Source organism: Oryctolagus cuniculus, chromosome 6 (assembly GCF_964237555.1).
Source record: "Oryctolagus cuniculus chromosome 6, mOryCun1.1, whole genome shotgun sequence".
Taxonomy (NCBI): domain Eukaryota; kingdom Metazoa; phylum Chordata; class Mammalia; order Lagomorpha; family Leporidae; genus Oryctolagus; species Oryctolagus cuniculus.
The window spans coordinates 38,371,102-38,395,734 of record NC_091437.1 but is presented as its reverse complement, the minus strand read 5'-3'; the positions used below and the strand labels follow the sequence as shown (position 1 = coordinate 38,395,734).

At 47.8% G+C, this 24,633-nt stretch overlaps 2 protein-coding genes and 1 long non-coding RNA gene across 9 annotated transcripts in view; 2 read left to right on the top strand and 1 right to left on the bottom strand.

The window, feature by feature from the left end:
• SLC36A2 (solute carrier family 36 member 2) overlaps positions 1-6,510 on the top strand; it is a 32,014-nt gene extending 25,504 nt beyond the window's left edge. For both annotated transcript variants that reach the window (XM_002710321.5, XM_070076338.1), the window contains exons 9-10: positions 1,681-1,850; positions 5,054-6,510. In XM_002710321.5, the coding sequence (XP_002710367.3) occupies positions 1,681-1,850; positions 5,054-5,322 (439 nt within the window). In that variant the 3' untranslated portion in view covers positions 5,323-6,510. The remainder of the gene's footprint in view (positions 1-1,680; positions 1,851-5,053) is intronic.
• On the bottom strand, positions 366-14,183 carry LOC127490697 (uncharacterized). Of its 2 annotated transcripts, none has more exons than XR_011389827.1 (3): positions 13,816-14,183; positions 12,623-12,766; positions 366-914 (listed from the first exon to the last, which is right to left on the bottom strand). It is a non-coding gene; the product is annotated as an uncharacterized lncRNA (long non-coding RNA). The 2 variants fall into 2 exon arrangements; XR_007918997.2 differs by lacking the exon at positions 366-914 and adding an exon at positions 11,777-12,297 and having other exon boundaries at positions 13,816-14,175.
• Positions 13,942-24,633, top strand: part of SLC36A3 (solute carrier family 36 member 3) — a 27,889-nt gene continuing 17,197 nt past the window's right edge. Inside the window, exons 1-4 of one of the 5 annotated variants that reach the window (XM_051844390.2) lie at positions 13,942-14,521; positions 17,159-17,249; positions 19,419-19,507; positions 23,774-23,869. In XM_051844390.2, coding sequence (XP_051700350.2) covers positions 14,382-14,521; positions 17,159-17,249; positions 19,419-19,507; positions 23,774-23,869 — 416 coding nt within the window. In that variant the 5' untranslated portion in view covers positions 13,942-14,381. The remainder of the gene's footprint in view (positions 14,522-17,158; positions 17,250-19,418; positions 19,508-23,773; positions 23,870-24,633) is intronic. The other 4 variants (XM_008255279.4, XM_002710169.5, XM_051844393.2 and 1 more) reach the window with 4 other exon arrangements.

Sequence of the window (24,633 nt, the reverse complement as noted above, 5' to 3'; positions counted from 1 at the left end):
AAGGAGAGAAGCGAGGGGCCCTGGAGGAAAGCAAGAGGCAGGGAGGTAGTCAGTGAAGGGACAGCACTTCTAAGTACTTTTCCAAGATTTGGGACCATGTCTTGCTTGCCACTGTGAGTGGTTTACACCCCCAAGTCGGGGTAGCTAAGATGAAAACTATGAAACAAAACCATTTGGGAAGACCACGGGAATATGTAAAAATTTTCCTATCAGATGTCCCCAATTCACGCAACAGATCACTGCTCTTGTTCAACAGAGCCGCTTTAAACAGACACACAAACCCATCCTGCCTTCTGCTGCATTTTCTCCTACGCCAGACGTGCCATTAATTGCAGAAGCCTCTGTCTTTTTAAGTTTCACTTGGAGGCCTGATTTGCCTCAATGGGGCTCTTTTCCCAAGATGATCAATGTCATTCATCAGGCATTTGCTGCATGCCAGTCTGGATGCATGGGGGTGTGGATGGTGTCAATGCAAGTAGACTGTGATCTTGAAACTTCACTGCCTTCACCAAGTCATGACCCAGCACGGATGGAGGGGAGGTAGATGGTGTTTGTACACAGATTATAACACAGATCAGACAAAGAAGCTAGCAGGCCTCGGGGACTTCCAAGCCAAGAAGGAACATCTCAGTGAGGCAGCAGAGGAATGTGTTGTCCAACAAGACGACTACATCCAAGCCAGGACAACTGTGGTACTCCTGGATTTAAGTTCCAGTGGCTCCACCTACTGGTTTCCGGTCATGGAAGATTTCACCTCTCTGAGCCTGTTTCTTCGTCTACAAATCAGAGTGGTCATGAGGATGTCTAAAAGCAGCTGACATGTGGTGCCTGCTCAGATGAGGGGAACTTCAAAAACTGATGAGATTGCAACCAATGGGAATGGATTAAAGAGGCTGTTCCAGGTGGCAGGACCACTGTGAGCAGGAAACAGAAATGGGAAGGTGGTCGCTTTAAGGAAATGCCGCCCCTCACACACACACATACACACACACATGCACATAGTTAGCATGAGAGATGCATCTCCCACCTTTGTAGATTCCAGGGAAATAGTCTTATCTCAACAGGTTTAAGAAAAAAAAAAAAAACTCAGTGTGCCCTGAAGCACCGCACACTCTGGCCCCCACCTCCCGCCTACCACCTGCAAGTAACCCTCCCTCCCTTTCTCACCTGTCACCATCCCCACACAACCCTGTTTATAAATCATCTCTTCCCCAAGGATTTGGGATTCCCCAGTTCTCTAGCCAAGCAAGAACTTTGGGGGATCCAGAGAATTCCCAAGAACTGAGACATCTAAAGAACTAGTCTTTTAGACCCGAGGTGTTGGGTCTGAGCCTTTTAGCATCAACATCTTTCTGAGCAGGATTTCTGCCCTGGGCCTCTCTTTCCTACAGGCTGACATTGACCAGCAGCAAGCCATCGTGGCCTTTGAAGGTGCTGCCGGTGCCTGTGCTCAAAGTTTCTTATATTTCCTGTCGAGATGACCCCTCCATTATTTCCACTGAGTCCATAATGCTTCAGTGGTTTCACCACACACTGCAGTGTGGCTCCCTCTTGACTGTCAAGCTCCCATCATTTTCAGACAGAAGAACCAAAGCCATTGTCCCAAGGGCTGATACTTCAAGGAGGCCAGGGGTCAGAGCACAGTAGCCTGGGAGAGCCTCACTCTGCTTTGTCTCACAGGCTGTACCAGTCGGTGAAGCTCCTCTACATTGTCGGCATCCTGTGCACCTACGCCCTGCAGTTCTTTGTCCCTGCAGAAATCATCATCCCCTTCGCCGTCTCCCAGGTGTCAAAGCGTTGGGCATTGCCTCTGGACCTGTCCATCCGCCTGGCCATGGTCTTCCTGACAGGTGAGGAGGAAGCAGAGTGAATGTTCCTGCTGAGCTTTCCCACGGGCTACCAGCACTCAGCCAGACGGTAGAGGATAGTCATCACAACCAGCATTTGCAGCATTTCAGGGACCATTGTAAAGCTTTGCAAATATGTTCTCATTTAACACCTGGAGACAATGCCATTCTTGTACGCACCTAATTAGACAGTTTTATTTATTGGTGTCCAGCCTAAGAGAGGTACACGCCTTATCAAACAATAGTCTTAACAAGAACGGGCTTCTGTTGAACACTAGTGGTGTGGCAGGCACTGAGCTGACTTTGTTCTAGTCCACATCTCATAGGATTTTATTCAGTGCTCTTGAGAACTCTGACAAGGGAGGACCATGTGCCCTTTGCTTCCGGCACAAATGTTGAAAGTGAGCAGCCAGTGCCCATTTGCTGGTCTAACCCGGCAACAGCTGTTGTGGGGTCCTCACAATGTTACCTGCATTCAGGCCAGTGTTAAAAATATGACTGATCTCATAGCACAAGCAAGATCTCTAATCTGGGGGAGCCATACAATGATTTGGCAAAGCCCAAGGTCACCTTCCCCATCAGCAGTTGTCAACTGCAGTGCCTTGCTGCCAGCCTGTCCTCTGCTTCCCTGTTCACTGAGGCTGGCCCCATGCATCTACCTCGCAGCCCTCCCAAGCATCCCAGACCCCATAATCTGGAGTGCCGTCCCCTGCAAGTAAATTAGTAGAGTCAGAGGAGATGGGCGAGAGTCCGAGGCGTGGGCGTGAGTTGACTCAACTGTCCCTACGGCTGCTGTTGAATATGATTGCACAGATTTCTGCTTTTTTAACGCTGGCAGGATTTCCACTGTATTTGTTTATGCATTCATCCATCAGTGGGCATTTAGGAGATTCTCGCGTTTGGCTGTAGCAGACCAGTCCATAGCCTGTATCACATACTGATTTTCTTTGGAGGTGATTCATTCTTGTTTGTCCAACGAGCCAGGGATACTACACTCAGAATCTTAGAGATTCCAGAGAGGAATTTGCCTGAACTATGAAGATAACAACTCCTTAAGCCTAAAGCTGCAGTTTCTTCATGAACTGCCTCAATTAGTGTGTGCAAGTTTGTAAATCAAAGGAAAGATAGCTTGTTGTGTACTTTACATGGATTTAAAACATTAAGCCTTAAGTAGTATGAGCCATAAAACCTGCAAGGGTAGCTGGTAGTTATTGCCATTTTGCACACGAGGAAACACACTGAGAAGGCGTGGAGACTTGGCTCAGGCCACACGAAGCAAAGCCAGGCTCTTGTCTTGCAGTCTCCTTTCTATTACACCTCCTCCAAAGGAGGCTAATCAATGCTTCTGGGGTTTCCTGGAGACCAGCAACATTCTTCCATCAAGTAAAGTAAAAAATGTAAAACCCAGGCCTGGGGCCCTCTTGTGCAACAGTGGGTTAAGCAGCGGCTTGGACACCTGCGTCCCCCACGGCATGCCTGGAATCGAGTCCCACCTCTGCTTCTGATCCAGCTGACTGCTAGTGCCCACCCTGGCAGGCTGCAGGTGATGCTTCAAGTAGCTAGGTCCCTGCCACCCACACAGGCACCTCCGTGGAGTTCCTGGCTCCTGGCTTCTGCATAACCCAGTCCTGGCTGTTGTGGTGTTGTGGTTATTTGGGGATTGAACCAGTGGGTTTAAGATTGATCTCTATTTGTCTATCATCCATCTACCTACCTACCTACCTATCTATCCAGCTATCATCTCTGCCACTCTGCCTTTCAAATTAGTGAAAACAAATAAGCTTTAAAAAAAAAGGCAGGATTGTGAAACATCCTGCTGAAAAAACAACCCAATTTCAAAATCTTTAGCGCATTAGTGTTTCTTTGTTTGGTGTTTTTCTGACATGGATGTAAAACCTGAGCAAGACACTTGCCTATAGAGATTCTGTGGATCTTCTTTTTTTTTTTTTTTTTTTTTTTGGACTCAGATTAATTAAGTGTCCAGGTGGTAGCTCTGGGAAGGCAGGATTTTGTTTTCATGTTTTGCCTGTTGGGTACATTGATGTATCCCAAACAGCTTGACGACTCCCAAGCACTGTGGTTGTGGTTATGTTATTAAGCAAGAGCTCAAGTTCTATCTTTGCACATGTGTAGGGAACTAAAATGCACTTCAGTAGCATAAAGATGATCTTAAGCTGAAAACATTTGAACAACAGCTGCAGAGACGCAGCTTTATCTACATTTCTTTTGCTGCCTTAAGCAGGACCTCCAGGAGAAACAGTGCCGCCATCCCTGCAAAGTCTTGGGGAAGTTTAGCCACAAGTATACAGAGCACTGTTGCTGGAGCCACTACCTGCTTAAACCAGCTTTACTAATGCTGCCGTGCCTCCCGTTTGTTCTTCCATAGAAGGCCTTTCTCTCCTCTCCCTTTGCCCTTATTAAGTGGGTTTCCCAGCCCCAGTCGTCAAGCCAATTCTTCTGCAGACTCTGGAGCTCCTAAATCAACTGATTTCTTCTGTGGATTTGTCTACTGTCACTTCCGTCACAGCCCCCAGACGCAGAAGTCAAGTGTTTGCTCCCAACAATACACACATGAATAGATGAGGGGTCTTCAAAAAACAAGTGGAAAAATGGAATTAAAAGATAAGTATATTTTGGTACAAAAAATTTGGAAATCCATGCATAGTTTCTTTCATGATACACATTTTCTTTTTTTCATTAATTTTTTTTTATTTATTTGAGAGGTAGAGTTACAGAGAGAGAGAGGGAGTGTGTGCAAACGCAAAAGGTCTTCCATCTGCTAGTTCACTCCCCAAATTGCTACAACAGCCAGAACTGGGCCCAGCCAAATCTAGGAGCCAGGAGTTTCTTCTGGGTCTCCCACATGGGTGCAGGGACCCAAGCACTTGGGCCATCTTCCACTGCTTTCCCAGGCCAAAGAAAGACAATTAAATTGGAAGCGAAGCAGCCGGGACTATACTGGTGCCCATATGGGATGCTGGCACTGCAATGATATGTATTTTACATGAACCTTTTGAAGACCCCTCATATCTGAAAAATAATTGGAAAACGATACACCAAGTTTTTGATGTGTAACTTCTAGGGAGTGAGTGTAATTTGGGATTTTACAAGACTTTTCGATTTTTATTTTCTGTAACTAAATTTCTGGGAAACAAAAGTTTGGCTAAGCCTGGGATTCTCTATCTGCCCCCTATCACCTCCCATAGGCATCTTGGCCATCCTCGTCCCCCGCCTGGACCTGGTCCTCTCCCTGGTGGGCTCCGTGAGCAGCAGCGCCCTGGCCCTCATCATCCCGCCCCTCCTGGAGATCACCACCTACTACTCGGAGGGCATGAGTCCCCTCGCCATCATCAAGGACGCCCTGATCAGCATCATGGGCTTCGTGGGCTTTGTGGCAGGGACCTACCAGGCCCTTGATGAGCTCTTAGCATCAGGAGAGTCTCTGACCTTTTCCAACTCTACTTTTATTCAGTGAAAATGGCACTGGTCCTCACCACCAGCACCTCACCTGTAATGGCAGGGATCTCTTTATATGCCTTATCTTTTTGTCATTGCTTTGCCTTTTCTCTGGGTCAAGTCATGCTGAAACAAGCCAAGATTCACCTGCTACAAGGTGTAAATGGTAATTTTAAATTTTTTTTGTTGTTAACACCTTTTTCTTTTTTCAATCTCTAGCTTTCTGCTACATAGAGAGCTATCTCATGGAAGGCTCTGGATTCTACCCAATGTTTTGGTAATTCACCTGGTGAATTCAATACCCTGAGTGGGGTTAGACAACAGCAGGGGGCCCTAAAGGGCAGCAGTTGGCCGAAGGAGATGCTGGCAGCTAAGGCTGACCATGCTTTGGTAGACGAAAGGTTTCCCCTTTTCCCTATCACTAAAGGGAGCAAAGACTAGGAGTGGGGACCTAATCCACAACCCACGAAGGTGTGTGCAGCTCTAGCATTGAGACTGGATAGGCCCAAGATGGCCAATGTGAGTTGCAGCTCTTGGATAGAAAGGAGCAGGTAATGAACTTACCAAACCACTGAATAAAGCCTCGGCCCTGTTCAAAGATACCAACAGCGAACAGGAGGAATGGAAGTAGTTCTGTCAGTGGAGAGAGAGCTTTTGTGGAGGTAGATATGAACATTATGTGAATAAACTATCTCTTAATTCTTGCAGCAAGCAAGAATGCTTGATTACCCTTGTAATCAAGTGTAGTGCAAGTCTCTTGTAGAATGTAAAAATGGCCATGAATTCCTCTTGACAGTGCAATCTTGCAGCTTCTCCTGTCTGCAGGAGAACGTCTTCTCTCCCATCTTTGGAATCTGGCCTTGACCTTGTAGCTTGCTTTGGCCAATGGGACCAAATGTGATGCAAGCAGAGGTTTAACGATAGCTTGTTTGGGGGCACTTGCATTTCTTGCTGCTCTGTGGCCGTGAGACCACCAAGTGAAGAAGACTGAGATAGGCCACTGGAGGAGGAAAGACCAAGTGGCGCAGAAATGAAGCCTCCTAACTGGGTCCTGTCCCCCACACCAGTCAGCCTGCCAACTTCCAGACATGGGCAAAGCCATCTGAGACCAAATTTACCATGGTCAGGTTGATCCAGACCATAAGAATCGTGCAGATGATCCCCAGAATCGTGAGAAATAATAAATGTTTGTGGTTTTAATCCATAAGGGGTGTGTGTGTGTGTCGTGGTGGGAAGGAGCCTTAGACAGTGAAATCTCCCTGATACATCATTCTACATGGATACATGGATGAACGAGAAGCATCCCTGCCCTCAAGCGGCCAATCTACCATGCATTGTGAGAGAGTAACAGGTGATCATTAGACACCATCGGAGTCCTTATAAGGGCCAAGGACACTGACCACTCTAGAGTCCCAAGGACGACTTTCCACAACAGGTGTCATCTGAGCTGGGTTTTGAGTAGCCCATGTCCCTAGCACTGAGTCCAGCCTTTCCTTCCCTTCGTTGCTGCTGCCTGGGCTCCCAGGACTGGTGTTCATGTCTGATGTCAGCCTGGGGCATCAGTCAACCTGAAACTGCCTCAGTCGACCTGAGACTCTGCCTCAGCCGCCTGGGAGTGACTGCCCTCTCCCTGCACGCCAGAGTTAGTGAATGGGGGAAGCATCTATACAGCAGCATGGCTGCTGAAGGCAGAGCCATAGCCCTGTGAAAGAGGGGGCAGTCTCCACAGAGCCTTTCTGTCTGTGGGAGAAACCACACTTGATTCATCCACTGTGTTAAGGCAGCATTCGAAAAAGCCCATTCCCACTTATTTTCTAGCCCAATTCCCAAGTCCTGGTGGGCTCTTCTTGTTTACTTTCCACCTGTTGGACTTCAGGAGCACAGATAGGGGAAGGGTTGGCTGTCCGTATCCAGATCCCATAGGGTGCAGAGTCCTGGTTGGGAGATGGGATTCTCATGGCCCATGCAATGGTCCACAGCCCACTTTTCCAGAGGGCGGGGTCATCATTTCCTCCCTGAGCTCTCTGTTTCATCAGTGGACCCAATGGACTGCCAGCGATTGGCTCAGAGGCCCTGCCATCACCCACACTTGTGCTAAGTTCAAAGTTGTCATCTCTTTTTTTAATATCACATTCATTCTCCAAGGACAAGACCCTTCTGTGTAAGATGATTGGTTTAATCTTATCATTTAGACAAATCTGGCTACAGTGAAATACTGGAAAGAAAAAAATTGGCAACATTGATGTAGCTTATGAAAGCAAGCTGGGAAGACTAATGAGTAATTCCAACACTAAAGACTATGAAGTGTCAGCATTGTACTTGAGTGGTGAAGATATTAAAATTTTAATATGTTTGGTGCTGTATTTTTTAAAGGTTTATTTATTTAACAAACAGTTACAGACAGGGACAGAGAGAAAGGTTTTCCATCTATTGGTTCACTCCCCAAATGACCACAATGGCCAGAGCTGAGCCGATCCAAAGCCAGTAGCTTCTTTTGGGTCTCCCACTTGGGCTATCTTCTACTGCTTTCCCAGGCCACAGCGGGGAGCTGAATCAGAAGAGGAGCAGCTGGGACTAGAACCAGCACTCACGTGGTATGCCAGCGCTGCAGGCAAAGGCTTAGCCCACTATGCCACAGCTCCTCACACTCCGACCCCCCTCCCCAAAAAAAATTTAACTACTGCTGCTTGAACTTCTGGAGCTTGCTATGGAGTCCAGGGTCATAGGAAGCCTTTTTTCCTTTCTCTCACTGGGTACTTCCTAGGTATTTTGCATAGGATTATCTCATGTAATTCTTAACTTTCTGAGGCATATACTGTCATTGTCTCCAGCTTCAGATAAGGAAACTAATTCAGAGATATTAAGTAACTTGCTGAAGATCAAACATATAGTGACAGCTAGATCCAAGGCCCAAACATGTCTATATCCAAGCCCCATGCATTGTAAAGCCCTAAAGAGGCCTTGGAACAGTAGTGATCGAAGTGAAAAACAGAAAAAAAAATCCAGTAAACTACAAATTTTTAATATTGATTTTATTTTCATCTATTTGAAAGGTGGAGAGACAGAAAGATCACTTCTATCCACTAGTTCACTCCCTACGAGCCTGAAACAGCCAGTGCCTGGGCCAGGCTGAAACCAGAAGCCTGGAAGGCCATCCAGGTCTCCCATGTGAGTGTCAGTGACCCAAGCACTTGACCCATCATCTGCTGCATAAGCAGATGCATAAGCAGGAAGCTGGATTGGAAGTGTGGAGTAGCTGGTACCTAAACCAGACGATAGAGGATGCAGGAGTTCCAATTGGCTGCGTAGCCCATTAGTCACATACTTGCTCTGATAGACAACAAACTTTTAAAAATTAAAAACCCAACTGTCTGTTAAAAAAATTATTCTTTTATTTGAAAGGCAGAGTGACAAAGAGAGAAAGACCTTCCATCCACTGGTTTACTCTTCCAAAGGCTGCAACAGCCAGGGCCAGGCCCAGTGGAAGTGAGGCGAGGCTTCCGGGGCAGAGAGAGAAGGTCATACAGAGGAGTCCTGATTCTGACAGCAAAACCTGACAAAGCGTGAACACTGGGACCCCATGTGGACATGAATCTCCCCAGCATTTAAAAGAACACTACAGCCTGGGGCTTTCTCCATGAATGCAAAAGTAGCTCAACAGAAACCAATCCATTACCATAGAGAGCAAGCAGGATGGGGAAGAAAAAGGGGTCACTGACAGATTCTGAGAAAAAGCATTAATAGAATTTCGTGCTACAGTCCAACTTTTCAAAGAAAATCTTAGCCTTAAGGGGCCGGCACTGTGGTGTAGTGGGTTAAGCCCCTGCCTGTGGCACTAGCATCCCAGATGGGCATGGGTTCTAATCCCAGGTGCCCCAAATCTGATCCAGCTCTCCGCTAATGGCCTGAGCAGGCAGGAGAAGATGGCCCACATGCTTGAACCCCTGCACCCACGTAGGAAACCCAGAAGAAGCCCCTGGCTTCCGATCAGCCCAGCTCTGCTCACTGTGGCTATTAAAGGAGTGAACTCGTAGATGGGAGACTGATCTCTCTCCCTCCTCCTTCTCCCTGTAACTCTGCCTTTCAAATAAAAAATAAACAAATCTTTATTTGACTAGGAAGTGACTGAAACAGCAAAATGTGGTTGAGGTGGGCATTGCTGTATGTAAAGCAAAGCAATCAATAACCACAAAAAACAAGACATGGCTTATCATGTAGTATAGAATCCTGAGGCAGTAGAAGCCTCCAATAAGAAACAAAGCAAACAGAAATGTTAGAATCAGAAGGCCAATTCAAACATTTAAAATTGTTGCATTTAAAAGAAAAACAAAGACAAAGGAGATGATGAGTTCCCAACTTGGAATAACGTTTGCTGCTTACGCGAAGATAGGGCAGAAATGCCCAAGAGCAATCGTGCACACAATCCTTAATGAGCTCTCCTTTTTTTTCAAAAAGGAATAGTAGGGGTGGGTGCTGTGGCATAGCATGTAAAGCCGCTGCCTGCAGTGCAGGCATCCCATATGGGCTGCTCCATTTCCGATCGAGCTCTCTGCTATAGCCGGGGAAAGCAGCAGAGGATGGCCCAAGTCCTTGTGCCCCTGTACCTGCATGGGAGACCAGGAAGAAGCCCCTAGTTCCTGGGTTCTGATTGGCCTAGCTCTGGCCATTGAGGCCATTTGGGGAGTAAACAAGGGGATTGGAAGACATCTCTCTCTCTCTCTCTCTCTCTCTCTCCCCCTCCCTCCCTCTGCCTCTAACTCTTTCAAGTTTTATATATATAGGAATAGTACAAGGGCAAGCATTTAGGCAGCAATTAAGGCATGGCTTTGGATACCCACATCCCATGTCAGAGTGCCTGGGTTTGAGTCCTGACTCTGCTCTCCAGTGCACATTCCTGATACTGCCCAGCCTGGGAGGCAGCAGGCGATGGCTTGAGTAGTCGAGTCCCTGCCACCCGCATGGGAGATCTGAACCGAGTTCCAGGCTCCCAGCTTTGGCCTGGCCCTGCCCCAGATTGTCGCGTCCCTCGACCAGCAAGGAAGACACGACCCGAACTCTTCTTCCAGCAGTTTATTCAGGAACCTCTTTCAAACTTTTGAATCTCGCGCCCTTTTTTCTCCCCTCCCTCTTATAGCCATCCGCGCACCAATCAAAAGCGGCCAAGTGGCAAGCATTGATTGGTACAGCAACGCGGAAGCCGGAAGGGAGCTCAAACATCTCCTTATTAGGAGATGTTTGTTTCTCGCCAGTCCTTCCGGGGGAAAGGAGCCGGCGCCATCTTTAGGGTGCCGTGCAATGGCTCCCCACAGTTCCCCCTTTTTGTTTTAGAACTAGGCATCTAAGGATTACAGGAGAAGGTAGGGGTCTGTCCCCCACTGCCAGGCATCCACCTGGAACAGCATCCTTTTCGTGGGGGTGGGATCTGGGATGCCAACCCACATGCAGACAGACTTGCCTTCCAGAGAACGTAATGGCTCGTTCTCTCTGCAGTGCTTTGCCTCGCACCCTGCACCCATGCCTAGCATTCAAGGAAGGCCAGCCATGCTTGCGGCAGTTGTCCAGCCTCAAGGGCATAAAAGGCTTGAGCTATCATGGCCAATTCCCGCCAATGAGCTGTCCTCATCCTGCACAAACACCACAGGCAAAATAACACAACAAGTAACAGCAACCCCGTCAAAGCTCCAAGTCCCACCCACTCCTTCAGGCTGGAGACAGCTGGATCTGGGATGACAGTCCAGATGCGAAGGAGACATCCACACGCGTGGAGTTGATGGTGACCACGGCAAGGCGCAGTTGCTCCAAGGTGTAGTCAAATTCCGCGGACCAATTCGGCATCGGCTTTGGGAATACTGATAGAATCTCCCATCTCTGCTCCGCCAGTGTCCGCTGCATGTGAGGCAGAAGTATCAAAAGCAACAGCAGGATTCTCCTCGTGGCAGACCCGCCTGACCGCTCGCTCCGGAACCCACACCGGGTCATGTTGATCCTGTGGAAAAACACAAACAGCACCTCGTGCCCATGCCAGCACGGGATCAGGGCCACGCCACTGGCCCGTCAAGAGATCTTTCCATTTTACCAACCCTCTACTTGGGTTTCCTTGTTGCTGATGCCTGTCCGCGGCTGAGTGCCCATGCACATCCAAATTTAAAAAATTAATTGTAAATAAGACTAAGGCAATTCTCTCTCTCGGGGTGCGGCTATAGCCAACTCCCCCTTTTTGTTTTAAAAGATATTCTTTCAGTGTGCGGTGTGCTCGCTCAATTATGCCCTGGCCCTGAGGATTGTATGGCAATCCATGGACAAGTTGAACCTCCATTTTTTGGCAATAGGTGGTAAAGGTTTGAGATGTATAGGCCGGGCCATTATCAAGGGAGCTCAAACATCTCCTTATTAGGAGATGTTTGTTTCTCGCCAGTCCTTCCGGGGGAAAGGAGCCGGCGCCATCTTTAGGGTGCCGTGCAATGGCTCCCCACACCAGATGTCACAGACAATTAGAGAATGAACCAGTAGATGGGAGTCCTCTCTCTCCCTCCATCTCTCCCTCTCCTTCTGTCTCTCACTCCCTCTCTCCCTCTCTCTCTCTCTCTGCTTTTCAAATATACAAATATACATAAAAATTTAAATGCAACCATACAAAAATAGGCAAAAAATACAAGTAGCCAATTTATAAAAGAACAAATAGAAATGCTCAAATTATATAATATTTTTATCCTCAAGGGTAACCAAATAATTCAAAATTAAAGCAGCAATGAATTTATTTACTTCTAACATTGCTAAACATTTTAAATGAATAAAAACTGTCATTATAGAGTATGGGGAAATTAACACCCACTTTTTTTGGTGCTGGGTATTGGGTACAACTTTTCTGGAGGATAGTGTGGATCCAATTTGAGAATAAAAATGTTGTTTGCCTCAACAATTCTACCTCATTCTAAGGCAATCATCAGACACAGGATCAAGAGCATGTTTCTAGTACTGCTCATTGAAGTATCGCCTGTAAGACAAAAAACATTGCTTCTAAGACAGAAGTAAATTGGAAATTTACTACATATCCAATAACAAGGGTTCTAATAAAATAAGGCACAAGAAAAGACTTTGCCAAGAAACACTCGGAACTCTCTATCATTGCTGGTGAGAAGGCAAAATAGCACGGCCACTTTGGACAACAGTTTATCAATTTGTTGTATATTTATAAATACAACTGCTATATGAGCAACTAATCAATCCTGCCCCTAAATCTTTACCGGGTTAAAAACATTCCCATACATGAATGTTTGTAGCAGGGTTAATCATCATCACCCAAACCACAGATAACTCACAGGTCCATCAACAGAGGAATGAATAGGCCCACTGTGGTACCCCTGCCCTGGAGTTCCAACATGGATGCATCTCAAAGACATCACACTGAGTCAGACGCCAGGCTCAGAAGCCTACGTTTCGGTGACATTCCGGAGAAGGCTAGACTGTAGAAATGGAACATATTAGCTGCTGCCTCTCTCCGGGGTCCTTGCAGGAGCTTCCTGTAATCATCCCCTTTCTGGTCTCCTTGCCTTTGCCCTTGGCTCCGTTTGTGTCTTCTCCCAACAAAATGGCCAGAGAGATCCCATTAAGCTTGGAAGTGACATCACTGCCCTGCTCAAAACCCTCCATGAGTTCCTTTCCTCTAACCATCTGATTCCCTCCCCACCACTCCTATAAACCATCCAGGAAACAAAAGACCACCTGCTAACCTCACCCTCCTCCCTTTACTGTGCCAAACTCAGAGAACTTTTCCTCTAGGACCTTACTGCCCAAAACCAAAGGCATTACAGTGGCCAACAAGGTCCTGCCCACCCCACTGCCTGCCTCGCCCATTACCTCTCCCGCTGCATCCCATGTAATTAAAATTTATCATCCACACCAGGACACTTCTGAGAGTAAAAGGAAGCACCGTTAATAATTACGCCAGGGCAAGAGATGCAAACCAGGAAAATCCAGGCAAACCAGACACAGTCCCCTCTACTCTTCCACCTTTTGCTCTGAGCATGGCAAGTCGGCCACATGACCTCACTGCTGCTGCTCAAATCCCCCCAGGCACCCTGCTTCCTCAGCACCTTTGCACTTCTTGTTCCCTGTGCTTGATGTCCCTTATCCAAGATGTCCACGGGACTCTTCGTGCAGCTCTTGGCCCAAATGCCACTTGCTCAGTGAGGCCCCTCTCCACCTCCCTGGCCACCACTCTCCACCCCTCCCTTCTCTCTCCAGCACTGTTATCCACTTATTAGCACACTTTTATAGCACACTTGACCTATTGGCTGTTCTCCTCAGCTGTCTCCTCAGCCAGCCCCACTACACTATGAGTTCCAAGAGAACAGAGCTGGCTGGAGATTTAAAGTATTCCCAACACACAGAAAAGTTCCCTGCACATATTAGGTGCTAAATAAACACTATTAAGCAACTGATTTGTTTTCAAATGTTCCTGAAAACTTTCCAAAGTTTTCATGTTTTCTCCCGGGTGGGTCCCAGTCCCTACCTCCTTCCTGCACAGAGACTTGGAACAGGTGGTATCTGAACCAGACCTTCTGAACCACTCTTGACCTCCCCCATGGAGGTGGATTCTGCTGTGCCGAGCCACACCTGCAGCCCGGGACTTTGCCAGTTTATTGGCTGGGCAGCCTCCATTGTGAGGTAGCCCTGGTTTCCTCCCTGCTACAGGCAGACAAGCTCTGAGCCACACATCCAGGCACCAGGACCTGCAGTCCAATGGTGCCTTCGTCCTCCCAGTCACACTGTTCACTTGGCCCCACAAAAGCCAGGGCTGCACTGGGAGAGGCCAAGAGGCCCGGTGAGTCCTGGCAGGTGGCAGCGGGACCGAGGGTCAGCAGAGGCAGCCCCTCGCCCGGTCCCCTGGAGCCAGGTGAGGCTCCTTAACCAACATCAGCCTTTCCTGCCGCCACCCTCCCCTGATCCTCCCACTCTGGGCTTCAGCCAGGCCAGGCACCAGGACCGGGAGCCAGCATCTCGGGTCCCCGGCCATGGCGTCTCTGGAGAGAAGCCCATGGGAGGCTGACTGAGCCCTGGCGCCATCACCTTCCTGCCATGTTGGAGACGTCACTGGCGGGAAAGGAGTGCAGCAGTGAGCCGAGCTCCTCGGCTGTCGGCTCGAAGTCCTCCTCGGCGAGCAGCCACAGCCTCACTCCGGACAAAGGGCAGCCTGCAGGGGAGGCTGCCGGACTCTCGTAAGTGGCCCCACTGCCCTTCCAGACCCTGGGCCAAGCTCGGGCCATGCCTTCCTACTTCCCTCTTCTTGTGGCCATGGCCATCCCTGAAATGGAGGTGCGTAGATAGAGCAGGCGTGAAACGTGCAGATCCAGCAAGGTGGATTCCTGGGGCTCCGGGTTCCTCCCTGCCTCCCAGCCTTCGGTGAGACAGAGCCGCTGACCCGAACATGAGCTGGGGACTCCAGGAGGAGTTTTCTGTCTTAGGCTGGCTGCTCGTCCTTTCTTTCTGCCACAGTTTCATGCTGTTTTCCTCTCCTTGAACGCTCTGACTCTCTCTCTCTCTCTCTCTCTCTCTCTCATCTTTCTACAAATCCTCAAGAAACAAAATGTCACCATGTCCCTACCTTTAACATGCCAAACTCACACATCTAGAACTTTCTCTCTAAGACTTTACTGCCCACAAGAAACATTATCTAATAATCGGGCCTAATAATAGCATTGGCTATCGTGGGGTGTAAATGGCCATGCCCAGTGTTGATAAGGGTACCAGGAAATACCCTCTCTCACATCTTTTTGCGAAGAAGTAAACGGATACCGTTCTGCATAGTGATGTTGCTATGTATGTCAAGTCCTAAAATGGCAGTTGTATAAAACACTTACTTACTTGGCACATTGTGTCTTTACAAGTGTGTGTATACGCACATAGCTAGCTGCTGTGGCTACCTCTGAGAAAGAGAATTGGGAGACAGAGAGCCAGGAGAGAGCATTACAATCATTAGGGTTTTTTGGTTGGTTGAGTTTTGTTTTACTTTTTGAATTTCAGGCTGTTGCTACCTAGTTGTTAAAAGTATAATTAAATATAAATAAATATGGCATTACTTCAAATGTTTGTGGGAAAATGGAGTTAAAAGATATGCTTGTTTTGGTGGAAAAATTTTGAAATTCACTCATTTTTCTTGTAATACACATTTATTGTGAATCCTTGGAAGGCTCCTTGTACATCTACAAGTAATAATAGCACTTCTAGAAGATTTTTTTATATTTATTTTAAGGCTTTTTTTTACTTATGTGAAAGTCAGAATTAAAGAGAAAGAAAGTTGATTTTCTATGCTCTGGTTCACTCCCCAGATGGCCGCAATGGCCACGGCTGGGCCAGGCTGACGCCAGGAGTCAGGAGCTTCACCCAGATTTCCCGTGTGGGTGGCAGGGGCCCAAACACTTAGGCCATCTTCTGCTGCTTCTCCCAGACCATTAGTGGGGAGCTAAAAAATACTAAATTTAATAAAGAAATGAAATATGGATATGCATAAATTCTTTGCTGTTGCTAAAATAGAAATATTTCCTTTGTAGAAGTTTTTTTTCTAAAAAAATAGCATATAAATGTACAGTATTTTTTAAAGATTATTTATTTGAAAGAGTTACAGAGAGGCAGAGGCAGAGGCAGAGAGGTCTTCCATCCACTGGTTCACTCCCCAGATGGCTGCTCCAGCCAGAGCTGGGCCTATGCAAAGCCAGGAGCCAGGAGCTTCTTCCAAGTCTCCCATGTGGGTTCAGGGGCCCAAGGACTTGAGCCATCTTCTACTGCTTTCCCAGGCCATAGCAGAGAGCTGGATTGGAAGAGGAGGAGCCGGGACTCGAACCGGCGCCCATATGGGATGCCGGCACTTCAGGTGGTGGCTTTACCTGCTAATGCCGCAGTGCTGGCCCCAATCAGAAACTTTTTAAGCACTTTTTTTTTTTTTGAAATTCATGTAAAATGTGTATTGTGTGGGGAAAAAAAAACTATGAATGAATTTCAACTTTTTTGTACCAAAATAAAATAGCATTCTAATTCCGTTTTCCATAAGCAATCCATGTTCCCAGTGAATCTGGTCGTGTAAGTGGAGGAGAGAACCTGAACCAGCACATGAGCCACATGGGTAGGAAATGATGCTTTTCTGCAGTGAGTGAGTTAGTAGGTGACCTGGTGCTAATACACACTCGTGAACTGGAGCAGGAAAGTAGCCTAATGGTTAAGACTGGGAGTACCTGGGTCACCCCGCCCCATCTCCTAATTTCAACTTCCTGCTGAAACAGACCCTGGGAGGCAGGGGTCATGGCTCAAGTGCCTGGGCTTCTGCTGTCTATGTGGGAGACAGGGATTCCGTTCCCAGTTCCGGGTTTTGGCCCAGCCCAGCCCCAGCCGTTGCAGGCACTTGGGGAGTGAATCAGCATACTGGAGCTCTCTGGCACTCTCTCTCTCTGCCCCTCAGATACATACATTTATGCATCACGCCTACTTAGTATTCTGTAAGTAGAGGCAATTATTACTTAGTTTTTCTTTACTAAAGTGAATGATAGATGTGCAGTGGGTCTCAGTAAATACTGCCTGAGTGACCAAATCACTGGGTGAATCAATAAACCAGCCGGTACCAGGCAGTTATCCAGAATGTCAGCGATTATGTTTGCTTTTTCTCTGGAGCCTGAAACGGCACTAGCCCTGGATCACACATTTCTGCACAGATCCTGGACCTGAGGGATGCACCGGGGTCCACTTGGTCTGGGTTTGTCCCTGTTCCCAACAGGTGCAGCCGGAACCACGGGAAGAAGGTGAGCTTTGGAGGTCCTTGCCACCACCAACAGCACCCTGTTGTCTCCTTATTGTCCCCACCACAGGATGGTGCAAACCTTGATCCACCTGTTGAAATGCAACGTTGGCACAGGGCTCTTGGGGCTTCCTCTGGCCATAAAAAATGCCGGCTTACTGGTAAGAGGCACCCGTGGGATGGAAACCAGCTCCCCTGATGTAGGGGAGGGGATGAAAGATCCACAAGGCCTTTGCATTGTTTTCTGCTGGGTGATTTGGAGAGGCTCTCTGCAATAGGAAATGTGCCTGGTGGTGTCAGTTCCCTGGAGGCCGACTGTGCCTCCCTGGAGAGGATGGGCCATATGCAGAAAGTCCCACCGTCCCCACACAGCCTGCACTTGCCCGTCCTCCCCACCCCCGGGGTTGCATGCATCCCACTGAGCTCATTCACAGGGCAGCCTGGTCCCCACAGGCATCTGAGCAGGTGAATCCCATCTCAAACCATCTGCTGATTTGTGAGTAAGTAGCGTGGGCATGAGGACCAGCAGACCTCCCGAATCCCCACCCTCCCTCTTGGTGTGTACTGTTCCTGCTCCTCTGACTTCGTCATTTCAAATTTGCTTCCTTTCTAAAATTTTATCATGTCCCATTAAAATTAATGACATTCTCAGGCCGGCGCTGCGGCTCACTAGGCTAATCCTCTGCCTTGCGGCGCCGGCACACCGGGTTCTAGTCCCGGTCGGGGCACCGGATTCTGTCCCAGTTGCCTCTCTTCCAGGCCAGCTCTCTGCTGTGGCCAGGGAGTGCAGTGGAGGATGGCCCAAGTGCTTGGGTCCTTCACCCCATGGGAGACCAGGAGAAGCACCTGGCTCCTGCCATCGGATCAGCGCGGTGCGCCGGCCGCAGCGCACTGGCCGCGGCGGCCATTGGAGGGTGAACCAAAGGCAAAGGAAGACCTTCCTCTCTGTCTCTCTCTCTCACTGTCCACTCTGCCTGTCAAAAAAAAAAAAAAAAAAAAAAAAAAAGTAATGACATTCTCACCCTATGTTTTTCTGTAATTTATATCTACCTCATCTGGGATTCAGAAAGCACTTATAAAACTAAGGTATATTTGTTTTTTATGGGCCTATTTTCCTCACTTAGTCAAAAACTCTGGGGGCAAGAACTGTCTGATCTCCCTTTCACCCCACAAAGCACCTGCTATAGAGACTGACACCAGGCAATCCTATTAGGGTGAATTGAATTGAACTGTGAAGTTTCCCTTCTTTCCAGGCCAGGAAAGTGGCCCAGGGTCTACAGAAGACAAACCAATACCCTTGCTTCTTCTAAAATGACTTTTTTATTCTGTAGTGATTCCAACCCAGAGGTGGACTCTACTCTTTGGAACTCTCTGGGTTCTTGTTGTTGGCCAGTGTGGGTGTGCTTTTTAAGGCAGCGTTTTTATCCTTTGATTGTTTGTTATTAAGAACCACTAGATGGTTGCTTTACCCTCTTTTTCCCCCTAAAACCTCTGCCCAGGAGTCACTGGGGAAATCTTTGTTGAGCACCTGTTATATGCATTCTAAGGCCCAAGAGGTTTGGAAATAAACAAGACAAGGAAGTCTCCTTTCCATGAAGGCTGCCCTCTAGTGGATGCTGGTGGTGCTGCTGAGCCCTGCTTTGTTTCTAGTGTTGGCTCACAAGCACAGGTGTCCAAAACACAGGTCAGAGTTTCTATGGCCTTCTGCAAAGAGAGGATTCGTCTTTGGCCCTGCTTTGGAAAAGGAATATTGGTAACTTAGACACACCAGAGCAGTGATTCTCAACTGGGGATCATTTTGCCTCGCTCCCTGCCACCAGCACCAAAGACATTTATAATGTGTAGTGACATTTTTGGTTGTGTCAACCTGGGGAGGGGGTCAATGTCTCCTAGCTGGTAGAGGTCCAAAGATGCTACTGAACAGCCTATTAATAGGACCATCATTTACAATAGAGAATCATCCATGGGCAGATGGCAACAGTGCCCCCTGCTGATCAATTCAAGATGGCACCTGTGTCCCTTGCTACTAGAGGAATGAGAACGGAGTTCCAAGAGTAACCTTGATCTTTAAATGGGTTGGTGGAGGCGAGGGTCAGGTCTAGCCAGCAGAACTAAACTTAGCAGGAGGGATCCCGCACGGTAGAGCTTGAAGCAGACACGAGAGGCATGTGCCGAGTGTGGAGGTGGTGAGCTCTGCCGCTGTAAGTTCCTGGCAGAGCCACTTTGCTGTCGTGCCGAGTGCCTTGCAGAGATGGTGTGGTTCAGTGAGGAGTCGGGGTGTGGGCGTGATTGGCTTGCAGCTCACTGACCTGCCTCCCCTCTCCCCGCAGGTGGGTCCTTTCAGCCTGCTGGCCATCGGCGTCCTCACCGTGCATTGCATGGTCATCCTGCTGAACTGCGCTCATCACCTCACGCAGAGGTGAGAGTCGCGCCTCTCCCTCACCCTGCACCTGGCCGCAGCTGTTGGGGGAGGGGTGGGGTTTGTTTTGACGGCTGATCCCATTAACTGGGTCACTTATCCAGGCCACCATCCCTGCTGCTCTGGATTCTTTGTGTTGTTTTTTTTTTAAATTTATTTAAATTCTACAAGTTTCATATATTTCATATATACAGATCTAGGAGCATAGTGGGATATCCCCCCCCCACCCTCTCTCCCACCCACGCTCCAACTCTTCCTCCCCCTCCCTCTTGGATTCCCATTTTTAATTTTTACAATGGTCTATTTTCAATATTCTTAATGATTATAGTTAACACTACTCTAAGTTAAAGAAGTTCAACAAATAGCACAAAGAGAAAGAAAAGAAAGCAAAATATAACACTGTTCCTCAATGGAATAGACAGGGGCTATGAACAGTCATCTATCTCAAAATGTATTTCACCCCAATACATTTCAGATATTTGATTAGTTATGTTGGATCAGGGAAAACATATCTGTCTTTTGGGGACTGGCTTATTTCACTAACTATAATGTTTTCTAGTTGCAACCATCTTGCTGTAAAAGACTGGATTTCATTTTTTTTTTTACAGCTGAGTAGTACTCCATTGTGTACATATACCATAATTTATTTATCCAGTCACAGTTGATGGACATCTGGGTTGATTCCATATCTTTGCTATTGTGAATTGTGCTGCAATGAACATGGTGGTACAGATAACGCTTTCATATACTGATTTCTATTGGTTTGGGTAAATTTATGGGAGTAGGAGTAGGATGACTAGATCATATGGTAGGTCCATACTCAGATTTCTGTGATACCTCCATACTGTTTTCCATGATGGCTGCATCAGTTTGCATGCCCACCAACGGTGGACCAGCTTACCTTTTTCCCACATCCTCACCAGCATTTGTCAATTTCTGTATGAGAGCCATTCTAACGGGGGCAAGGTAAAACCTAACTGTGGCTTTGATTTGCATTTCCCTGATGGTCAGTGATCCTGAGCATTTTTTCATGTGCCTGTTGACCATCTGAATTTCCTCTCTTGAAAAATGCCTGTTCAAGTCCTTGGCCCATTTCTTCAATGGATTGTTTTGTTGTTACTGAATTTCTTTATACATTCTGAATGTTAATTGTTTATCAGTTGTGTAGTTTGCAAATATTTTATCCCATTCTGTTGGTTGTCTCTTCACTATGCTGAGTGCTTCTTTCGCAGTGCAGAAGCTTCTCAGCTTGATGTAATTCCATTTGTCAATTAGGGCTTTGATTGCCTGTGCCTCTGGGGTCTTGTCCAAGAAGTCTTTGCCTATGCCAGCGTCTTGCATAGGCATCCCATCTTCTCTGGTGATTTAGTGGTATCAGGACATAGGTTTAGGTCTTTGATCCATTTTGAGTGGGGTTTTGTATAAGGTGTGAGGTAGGGGTCTTGCTTGGCACAGCAGTTAGAATGCTGCTCTGGATTCTACAGAGGCAGTAGAAGGGGTGAGAAAGAATTTCTCCTGGAGACTCAGACCTGACTCCACAGCTCAGAAGCTGGGCCACTTAGGCAGGTTCCTGCGTCCCTCTGAGCCTGACTGTCCTTCCCTGGAAGCATCACAAGTGAGAAAACTTGCAGAAGCACTCTATAAGCATCTGCACATACGTACTTATCCTGGCTGTCTAAGTGGATGGATGGCTACATCCATGCATGATACGTCGCTGCCTAGATGATGAGACACTCACAGATGTCTCCTTTTGGTCTCCCCCTGCAACTCACGCATCTTGTCAGGGTAATTTGTCCTAAACAAATCCCTTTCAGGGGAAATTAATAAACACCTGGTTGACAGTGAAGTGAATGGTTTGCAAAGACTGCAAACACTACAATATTCAAGTCCTACATATTTGAAACTTTCACGCAAAACCTGAAAGAAAAGACAAAAGCAATGAAAAGCAATAATACTGAGATTCCCCAGCTGAGAGCTCAGCTGCTCTCAAGGCTTGCAAATCTTACCAGGTCCTTATAACTATGAAGAAAGGCTTCATGGGTCACAGTAGGAACGTATTCCACAAAATGCTTCCAAAGCCAAATCGTCATAACCCAGACAAGGTGGATCTGGAGTAGGTATCAGCCACACCTCGCCTGTAGGGCACTTTCCAGCTCACAAAATCCTTTTATGAGCATTTACTCACTGAGCAGTTAAATTTATTGTGCAACTACAGTGTGCCTGGTTACCACGCCAAAGGTCTCCAAGTCTTCTGTACTCCTTACAGTCAACCTCCATGGCAGGCACTATTTTTATTCACATTTTATAGATAAGTAACTGAACCTTGCATGCCTTGCCCAGGGTCACACAGCTCGGAAGTGTTCTTAGCCGTTTTGCAAAATTCTGTACCTCCAAGGATCATTACATCACTAGGTAGGCTTTTTTCAAAGATTTACTCTATATGAAAGAGTTAGAGAGAGAGAGATCTTCTATCTGTTGAATCACTTCCCCCACCCCTGCCCTAGATAGCCACCAACAGCCATGGCTGGGCCAGGCCAGGAGCCAGGAGCTTCATCTGGGTCTCCCACGTGGGTGCCCAAGGACTTGGTCAACCTCTGCTACTTTCCCAGGTACATTATTAGCAGGGAGCTGGATCAGAAGTGGAGCAGCTGGGACATGAGCTGGTGCCCATGTGAGATACAGCGTCCCTGGTGGTGGCTTAGCCCACTGTGCCACAGCGCCGGCTGTGTGATGTGTGCACATAGATGACAGCCTTTCCCCGACTTTTTCTGATGACTTACCTTTTGCTTTTCATCATACCGAGGTTTCACGGTGATGGCCTCAGAGCTGACTGTGGCCTTCAAGTATGTTTGTAGGCTTCCGCAGCTTTTGGCTGCTCTTTATTTGAAAACCTGGAGATTTCACATTTTAAAAAAAAAACCACCTTCTCCTTACCAGCTAGAGCATCTGCCTCTGGGCCGTCACGTCATCCTCGTTCAGCAGTCAGGCCCTTTGAGACCTGGATGCATACTTCCGGGCTTGCCTCTGTCTTCCCTACTCACTTCCTGTCCTGCACCTACCGTCTCAATAACACCTACACCTGTCTGATCCCCGTAGCTTTCAAAGTTGCAACCCTCAGACCCATATATGTGCCACTCCTGGGCAGTGGAACCTTGCTTCCATTGGAAATGCCAATCACAGGGAAAAAGAAAACAGAAGGGTCATGCCCGCTCGCGACTCGGCCCCATCTCTCTGTGTTGCCTCCCCTCACCCCAGACTGCACGTGAAAAATCTGAGGCTTGGGAAACCCAAAGAGCCTTGTTCAAGGTCACCGGCAACCTGAGGGGCACATTGGGATTTAAACCCTGGTTTCCTAACAGGTCCGGGGCTCATTCTGTCTCCCAGCTGCTCCTCTCCCTTCTGCAATTAACACTGAGCATGCAGGGTGTCTGTAACCTGCCTCGGCTCCCACCTGCTCCTGCCAAAGACAGACAGAGACGAGGGCCTGCCCCACCCTCAGAAAGGGCAGAGGGACAGGAGAAGGGGGTGGCTGGGACTTGGGTGTCACGTCCCACGAGGTGCTGGGCAGCAGCCTCCGCATGCCCTCTGAGTCTGAGCTCTGGCCAACCCCGCAGCAGTGGGAGTGGGGGAGGGTAGATGGAGAAGACACAGAATCCAGTCCACCCACACGGCCTCTCCCCGACACCTTCCCTCCCCATACTCCCTCTTTCCTGCTTTGCAAACCTAAATCAATGCACAGCTACTCTGTATGCAAAAAATAAATAAATAAATAAATAAATAAATAAATACCCCTAATATCTTCATGCTTAAAATGATAACCAGAGGTGCCAGTGCTGAGGCACGGTGGGTAGGGCCGTTGCCTGCAACGCCGGCACCCTGGATAGGCTCGCGTTCGTGCCCTGGCAGTTCTGCTTCCAATCCCACTCCCTGCTGATAGCCTGGGAAAAGCAGGGGAAGGTGGCCGAGTGTCTGGGCCCCTTCTCCCATGTGGGAGACCTGGACGATCCTGGATACAGCCACTTGGGAAGTGAACCAGCGGATGGAAGATATCTCTCTTTCTCTATGTCTCTCTGTAACTCTGACTTTCAAAATATGGTAACTAGAGAGAAATCAAAAAGTCTTTCAAGTATTAAGTATTGTATTGCTAGAAAATCAAGAGAAAGTTTCCCTCTTGCGTACGAAGCCACAGCAGTGCCTCCCTTTGGGAGTAAATGCCAACTTTGACAACATCCTTTAGATGGTGTCTTGTTCATCCTTTCCCTTTAGACTACACAAGACTTTTGTGAACTACGGCGAGGCCATGATGTACAGCCTGGAAACCTGTCCGAACCCCTGGCTGAGGGCCCACTCTGCATGGGGAAGGTACTGACCCCTGGCTGAGGGCTGAGGGCCCACTCCGCGTGGGGAAGGTACTGACCCCTGGCTGAGGGCCCACTCCGCGTGGGGAAGGTACTGACCCCTGGCTGAGGGCCCACTCCGCGTGGGGAAAGTTGTGGCCCTGGCGGCAGCAGTGATGACCAGGGACTGTCTGCACCTGCTCTCCTCAGTTTCTAGCTGCACGGGTCTCTGATGGACATGTTTACTGGAGACTATGAAATGATCTAGAGAATTCCCCAGCAACCCCTCCCCTAGCTGGTAAACAGCCGTCCACACTTTGTGTACTGTCCATGTACCTCGGTAGATGTGTGCCAATGGAAATTTAGCGTTGGCTTTATATTTTCTTGTACATTACTTAGAATCATTTTTGGAAGGCCTTTTCTTTCTTGTGTCAGTGTAGCTCTGATTTTTGTTCATGTTGGGACCCATAGATCGACTTACACTTTTGAGGCTCACAGTGCCCCCCACCCCCAGCATGGATATAAAGCAGCATTTTATTTGATCATTCCCCCTATGGTGTTTCCATGCTTGGTAAAAAGTTAGTGTGTCCAAAATGGTTTTCTATATCTTAGCTCCTCTGATCAGGCAGAATGGGATTTCATTGTCCTGGAACTATGAAGTGAGCAAGGCTTATAGAAATAAAAACAACTTATGATATCTAGGAAATCAATAATAGTTTTAAAATGGCCAATTGACTTTCTGGATATTGTGTTGTATCTGTAGTTGACTTTCAAATGGTTCTGAAAACA